Genomic DNA, 8,090 nt, shown 5'->3' on the forward strand with positions numbered 1-8,090 from the left:
CCGAGGGAAAGATTTGAATATGATGCAATAATTAATAAAGCAGTAAATATATTTAAATTGGTATGTTTTATTAGATAAACAATATATTTTTAAAAATATATTATTCTTTTAAGTTAATGACAAGCAAATAATAAAATTGCGTAAAGATATGAATAAAATAAAATCCTATAATTGAATTGGGGAGTAATTAGTGGTTGCCCTCATTGAATAATGAATAAGTTGACTAGATGAAAGAAGAGACCATATTGCTTTTACTAATACTCATGCTATAATAAGCTATTAATGAAGTCTTATCCACTAGTAGTACTACTTTTACTTTAAAATCTGTATTTTCTTATGCCATTTGCTCAACTAAATTTTTCCGTTACTTCCCAATTAAGGTTTTACAAATAATAATATAACAATAATAGGGGGTTGTCTCCACAGCCAAGAAGAACTAGCGTCCATGGGTATTGCTATTACCTGTTTTGCTTTCATTCTTTTGGTCCAACATTGCATCATCATCAATGCGAAATCGGTGCCCAAGTTCCCTGCCATTCTCATCTTTGGAGATTCAACAGTTGATACTGGAAATAACAATTACATATCTACAATATTTCAAGGTAATCATCGTCCTTATGGGGAAAACTTTCCTGGGCGGATTCCCACAGGAAGATTTTCGGATGGGAAACTGGTACCGGATTTTTTGGCATCTATGTTAGGGATCAAAGAATACATTCCTCCTTTCCTACAACCAGATCTATCAAACAATGATCTTCTAACTGGTGTCAGCTTTGCATCTGCTGGCTCCGGATATGATGACCTAACAACAACAGCATCTAAAGTAATCCCTATGTCTGATCAAATAAAATATTTTGAGCAATACATACAGAACCTCCAACTTATTATTGGAGAAGAGAAAGCTCAGAAACTCGTTAGTCGTGCATTGATTGTTATAAGTGCAGGGACTAACGACTTCATATTCAATTTCTATGATATCCCAACAAGAAGACATCAATATAATATAACAGGATATCAAGATTTTTTACAGAGTCTACTCCAAAACTTTGTTGAGGTATGTAATTATAACTCTAACACGTAATTATAACTCTACAAGTCAAGTCATGAGTCTCATTGTTCCATTACCTTTTCAGGATCTATATAATCTTGGTTGTCGGAACATGCTTGTTGCTGGGCTTCCTCCTGTTGGTTGTCTTCCAATACAAATAACTGCAAAGTCCCCATTTATGAGAAAGTGCATTAAAGAGGAGAATTTTGATGCCCAATCCTATAATGTCAAACTTGCAACATTGCTAAAACAAATACAGGACGCCCTTTTAGGAAGCAACATCGTGTATTCAGATTCATATCATCCCTTTATGCATATGATCAACCATCCAAAAAAATACGGTACACATCCCTTCCCCTACTTATTTTATGCACACCTTTAATTTCTGATGTAAAATGCTCAATTTGACAGGATTTCTGAAAACAAGACGTGGTTGTTGTGGCACTGGCACATATGAAGCAGGTCCATTCTGTAACAAACATCATCCTGTCTGCAAAAATGCTTCTCAATACTTGTTTTGGGACAGTATACATCCTGGTGAATCGGCCTACCAACATCTTTCCCATATAGCAATGAAGAAACTTCGGCATCACAAATTATGGCATTAATAGACATATATAAACTTAAAATTTTAGCATGACCTGGTGCTGAGATCTGCTACTAGGATATTATTATTACTAATATCCATATGAATGAAATAACTTAAAGTGAATGTTTAAGTAAGAAAAATAATAGCTTGTCTCTCCTATGATATGATATTCACTTCTCATCAAAAGAAAGTTTTGTTTCGATTTATTGCAATAGAGATGGAAACCCAAAGTTATGTTCATTTGAAGTAGTAATACCAATCACCATGTTCTTCCAATTCAAGCAAGGACATTAATAAAAACTAATCACACCTACCAATCTAAAAAGAAAAGATGAGTTTTGTTTCGATTTATTGCAATAGAGATGGAAACCCAAAGTTATGTTCATTTGAAGTAGTAATACCAATCACCATGTTCTTCCAATTCAAGCAAGGACATTAATAAAAACTAATCACACCTACCAATCTAAAAAGAAAAGATGAGTTTTGTTTCGATTTATTGCAATAGAGATGGAAACCCAAAGTTATGTTCATTTGAAGTAGTAATACCAATCACCATGTTCTTCCAATTCAAGCAAGGACATTAATAAAAACTAATCACACCTACCAATCTAAAAAGAAAACAAAACTACTCACACCTAAGATAACTGCAGTACATTCCTGCAGTTTTTTATGGTTTACACTAGTGAGTACAAAAAGTATTAGAGGCGAAAAATCAGAAGGATGAAAAGGACCAGCATTACACGAAGTTCCAAGAAAATTTCTAACAGCTAAATGCATATATGGTACAAGAGATGCAATCACTTGCTTACAGACTTTACTCTCACTTCTCCGAAAAACCCAATCAATTGTTCCCCTAAAATAACTTAGTGATTTGAGCTTCAAGATCGTCAACACTAAACTAAATATGCCTCTCCGTTTGCCTTCAAAAATTGATATTATTCAGGTATCTCCTGATAAAGTTGCGATATGCTGGAAACAAAGTCCTTGCAAAGGAAATCCTTAAATCCTCCTTTTGTTGTTCATCAGAGAGTATCGAAGTGGATTGAGTTTTACATATCACTTAAAAGTAAGAATCTAATAACCTAAACTTTTCTTTAGACCTTGATGCTCCAGTAGGTGACATAGAACTATTATCAATCTTCAAAGATCCTAAAACCTAAACACCTTCAACTTTGTTGATAATTTACATGATATAGCTTAACTTTGGCTGCTGGTTTTCATATCCAATCATTACCTTAGAGCAATCTCAACTCACTATCTTGAACTTTCTAATCAATGTATCTTTTATAATTCATCAAAAAACAGCTAACAAAGAAGAGCCTTTGTAAATCTTTGATTTTGCTTCAAGATTATTCTCAAGTAAACTCCATAATCTATGACATTTGAATAAAGGAAGATGAAACTGCTCTATCATCCCCTTCTCTCTAATCGACTGTGCAAGCAGATGGCACAACAATTTCCTGGAAAAACTGTTTGTTAGGTTATTAGCATTTTAATATTAATATTTAACTTATTAAATTGCTTTATTTTTGAGTTATAAGAATGACCATTGGTAGGCATTTGTGTTTTAAACTACCAATTTAATCATGTTATTCATCTTTGACTTGGTAGCCATGTAATGCCATTACTTTTGGCTTTATTGGTTGAATTCATTGTAGAGATAAAAACATTCCAATAAACATTGGAATGGATAACTTCTACATCATCCATTAGCATTGGTTGTCCATCACTTTATTCCTCCATTACTTTTTGTAACCTATGTAACTCCTATTGTAACCTATTTAACCTATGAAACTCCTAAGGCCATTATCTTCATTATTTACTACCTCCATTATCTTCCTATTCATTGCTAGGAAGACTTCTTGTAGTATAAATAGTGGTGGTCTTCATTTGATTTGGTACACACACAAAACACAAGAGAAAACAAAGAGTGAAAGAGTTAGTCCAAAAGAGAGTTCTTATTAGTTGAAGGGAGGTGTTCTTTTTTGTGGAGCTTTGGACTCAACTCTTGTCCAGAGTTGTTGAGTTATACTTTGTGAAGGCTGTTGTATCCTGGAGGGGACAAGTCAAAAAGGACTACTGCTGGACCGGTGAAAACATTTGCTGCAGTGAGCTTGAATCTCATTAAAGAGAGCGAGATATCCGCGCCTCAGCCTGAAGAGATTAATTTCTTCGTTTTATTTTCTATTGTAATCTTGCAATTTTATTATCTTGTAAGTTTTTTCACTAACAATTTTAAGGAGATTCAGAGATGGCTACAATTGAAAAAACCGCGGATGTCAAGATAGGAGATCTTAACAAGCCATTCCGGTTCAATGGTAACCATTTCAAGAGATGGAAGGGTAAAGTACTTTTCTACTTAAGTCTTCTCAATGTTTCTTATGTATTAACTGAGAAGAATCCAAATAAAGAAGACATCACCACTATGAATGATGATGAAACTATTTCTCATCTAGAGAAAGTGGAAAAGTACGATGGTGATTCCTATAAGTGTCGGTATTATCTTCTTAATTGTCTATCTGATAATTTTTATGATTATTATGATAGAACTTCCTCTAGTGCAAAGAAAATTTGGAAGGCATTGCAGAGTAAGTATGATACCGAAGAGGCTGGAGCGAAAAAATATGCAGCTAGTAGATTTTTTCGTTTCCAAATGGTGGACAACAAATCAGTGGTAGATCAAGCTCAAGACTTCATCATGATTGTTGGAGAGCTTAGGGCCGAAGAGGTTAAAATTGGAGATAACCTTATTGTTGGTGGCATAGTGGATAAACTTCCACCTTCTTGGAAGGAATTTCAAAAAACTATGCGTCACAAACAAAAGGAAACCTCTCTTGAAACCTTAATAATGAAAATCCGCATGGAAGAAGAAGCAAAGGGCTAAGATGCACTTTTACAAACAGAAGAGAACAACATCACATCGAAGGTAAATTTAATTACTTCGAATAATGTTACTCCTGAAACTCACAAAAATACTTCTTTAAAGCCTAAGAAGAAAAAATTCAAGAAAAATAATGGTAGACCTCCCAAGAAAAATAATGGTGAAAATCACCAAGCACAAAATCAACAAGTTCAAGAAAAGGGGACCATGCTTTGTTTGTGGCAAGAGTGGGCATATTGCTCGATTTTGCAGATCCCGGAAACGTGGTCCTAACCCTCAGGCAAACGTTACCGAAGAACCTTTTGTGGCGGCGATTACCGACATAAACATGGTTGAGAATGTTGATGGATGGTGGGCTGATTCTGGTGCAAACCGTCATGTCTGTTATGACAAAGACTGGTTTAAAAAATATACTAATTTTGAGGAGCCCAAAACCATCATGCTTGGTGATGCTCACACTACTCAAGTGCTTGGAAAGGGAGATGTTGAATTGTGTTTTACTTCTGGAAGGATATTGACATTGAAAGATGTACTTTATACTCCTTCTATGAGAAAAAATTTGATGTCTAGTTTTCTTCTTAATAAAGCAGGCTTTAAACAGATTATTGAATCTGATCAATATGTAATAGTGAAGAAAGGTATTCTTGTGGGGAAGGGGTATGCATGTGATGGGATGTTTAAGTTGAATGTTGAAATGAATAAAACTTCTACTTCTGTTTATATGCTTTCTTCTACTGATTTTTGGCATGCTCGTTTGTGTCATATTAATGATCTTTATGTTGGAATCATGAGTAGTTTAGAATTAATCCCAATGGTTAAAAAGAATTTTAAAAAGTGTGAGGCTTGTAGTGCCTCATTTTCAAGTTGAAAGAAAAACTGATTTGTTAGAATTAGTTCATACTGATATTTGTGAACTTGGTGAAATTCTAACTCGTGGAGGTAATAGATATTTTATCACTTTCATTGATGATTTTTCTAAGTTTACATATGTTTACTTGATGAAAAATAAAAGTGATGCTTTTGAAAATTTTAAAACTTATCTCAATGAAGTTGAAAATCAGTTTGGAAGAAAAATAAAAAGAATTAGAAGTGATAGAGGCCGTGAATATCAATCAAATGAGTTTAATTCTTTTGTTAGATCATTGGGAATAATTCATGAAACTACTCCTCCTTACTCTCCTTCGTCTAATGGAGTAGCAGAAAGGAAAAATAGAAATTTGGTTGAATTGACTAATGCAATGCTAATTGAGTCACATGCACCTTTAAATTTTTGGGGTGAAGCTATCTTAACTGCTTGTTATGTGTTGAATCGTGTGCCTCATAAAAAGTCTAAATTGACACCTTTTGAATTGTGGAAAGGTTACAAGCCAAGTTTGGGATATCTAAGAGTTTGGGGTTGTCTAGCCTTTGTGAGGCTAATGGATCCCAAGATTACAAAGTTGGGTAAGAAAGTTACTACTTGTGCTTTTCTTGGTTATGCTTCAAATAGTACAACCTATAGATTTTTTAATCTTGAAGATAATATTGTAATAGAATCTGGTGATGCTATTTTTCATGAAAATAAATTTCCTTTTGATACTAAAAATAGTGGGGGTCAAAGGATTGAACAAAATATTTTGTCACTACCTAGTTCTTCTACTTTAACTTTGAAAAATAAAGAAGTTGTTGATTTTGAGTTAAGAAGAAGTAAAAGAGCTAGAGTAGAAAAAGATTTTGGTCCTGATTTTTATGTGTTTAATGTTGAAAATGACCCTCTAACTTTGAAAGAAGCATTATCTTCACATGATTCTATTTTTTGGAAAGAGGCTGTAAATGATGAAATGGAATCTCTAATTTCTAATAAAACTTGGAAGTTAGTTGATTTACCACCGGGTTGTAAAACAATTGGTTGCAAATGGGTCTTAAGGAAAAAGTTGAAACCGGATGGTTCTATTGATAAATACAAGGCTAGGCTAGTTGCAAAAGGTTTTAAACAACTAGAAGGCCTAGAATTTTTTGATACTTTTTCTCCGGTAACAAGAATTACATCCATTAGACTTTTAGTTGCTATGGCTGCAATTTTTGATTTGCAAATTCATCAAATGGATGTAAAAACTGCTTTTCTAAATGGAGACCTAAATGAAGAAATTTATATGGACCAACCCGAGTGTTTTGTTGAAGCAGGCCAAGAAAGCAAAGTATGTAAACTTACTAAATCCCTATATGGCTTGAAACAGGCACCAAAGCAATGGCATGAAAAGTTTGATTCCTGCATGATTGAAAATGGTTTTAAAACAAATGAGTGTGATAAGTGCATATATCATAAGTCTTGGAATAATTCACATGTGATCATTTGCCTATATGTTGATGATTTGTTGATCTTTGGCTCTAACATGAATGTTATTGATGAAGCTAAAAATGTTCTTAGAAGCCATTTTGATATGAAAGATCTTGGTGAGGCAAATTTTATTCTTGGAATAAAAATAACAAGAACATGTGAGGGGATTTTCCTTGACCAGTCACATTATGTTGAGAAAATTTTGAAAAAATATAACTTTCATGATTGCAAGCATGTTGCTACTCCTTTTGATTCAAGTGTTCACTTATTTCCTGTTGAAAGTGAAAATGATGTAATAAATCAAAAGGAATATGCTAGTATAATCGGAAGTTTGAGATATGTGACTGATTGAACTAGGCCTGATATTGCATATGCAGTAGGAGTACTTGGCAGGTTTACAAGCAAGCCAGGTAATGAACATTGGCATGCTATAACAAGAGTTATGAGATATTTAATTGGAACAAAAAATTGTGGTTTGTTCTATAAAAAATATCCTGCTGTACTTGAATGCTTTTGTGATGCGGATTGGAACACTTTGTCAGGTGATTCTTGTTCTACCACTGGTTATGTCTTTACTTTAGATGATGGTGTTGTTTGTTGGAGATCAAAAAAGCAAACTATAATCGCTAACTCTACCATGGAGGCTGAGCTAATTGCTTTAGCTTCAGCTAGTGAGGAAGCGAATTGGTTAAGAGATTTATTGTTTCAAATTCCTTATTTTGAAAAACCAATTCCTCCTATTTTAATTCATTGTGATAGCATCGCTGCAATTGGTAGAGTTCAAAACTGTTATTACAACGGTAAATCCAGACCTATAAGGAGGAAACACAGTAATGTAAGATCGTATTTGAAAAATGGTACCATTTATGTTGATTATGTCAAATCTTGTGATAATCTTGCAGATCCTCTTACGAAGGCCTTAACAAGAGAAAAAGTCTGGAGCACATCGAGGGGGATGGAATTGAAGCCTACAAATTCTTGAGTCATATATGAGGAAACTCAACTTGGGGACTAGAGATCCTATAACCAGGTTCAAAGGGAAAAACTAATCATATGATGACTTGTGAAAAATGCACTATTTTTTTCCCTCCCTATGATGTGAGTGCATTATTTCCTGTAGTTTGTGAAGGTTGAGTTGATAAAACTCTTAATGAATATCTGTAGCCCGTATGGGTGGAGTGTTAATCTTACTGGAGCACTTTCGACAGATTTCACCTATGTGATGTGTGGAAGTAGGTCGCTTCCTATGAGGATG

At 34.0% G+C, this 8,090-nt stretch overlaps 1 protein-coding gene across 2 annotated transcripts; it reads left to right on the top strand.

The window, feature by feature from the left end:
* Positions 1-368: 368 nt before the first annotated feature.
* LOC107030760 (GDSL esterase/lipase At2g30310-like) lies at positions 369-1,804 on the top strand. Of its 2 annotated transcripts, none has more exons than XM_015232016.2 (3): positions 369-1,054; positions 1,134-1,389; positions 1,460-1,804. In XM_015232016.2, the coding sequence occupies exons 1-3, from the start codon at positions 446-448 to the stop codon at positions 1,654-1,656; spliced, it is 1,062 nt and encodes a 353-aa protein (XP_015087502.1). In that variant the 5' UTR covers positions 369-445; the 3' UTR covers positions 1,657-1,804. The 2 variants fall into 2 exon arrangements, with proteins under 2 accessions (XP_015087502.1, XP_015087503.1); XM_015232017.2 differs by having other exon boundaries at positions 1,476-1,804.
* The last annotated feature ends 6,286 nt before the right edge of the window (positions 1,805-8,090 follow it).

Source organism: Solanum pennellii, chromosome 9 (assembly GCF_001406875.1).
Source record: "Solanum pennellii chromosome 9, SPENNV200".
NCBI classification, from domain to species: Eukaryota; Viridiplantae; Streptophyta; class Magnoliopsida; order Solanales; family Solanaceae; genus Solanum; species Solanum pennellii.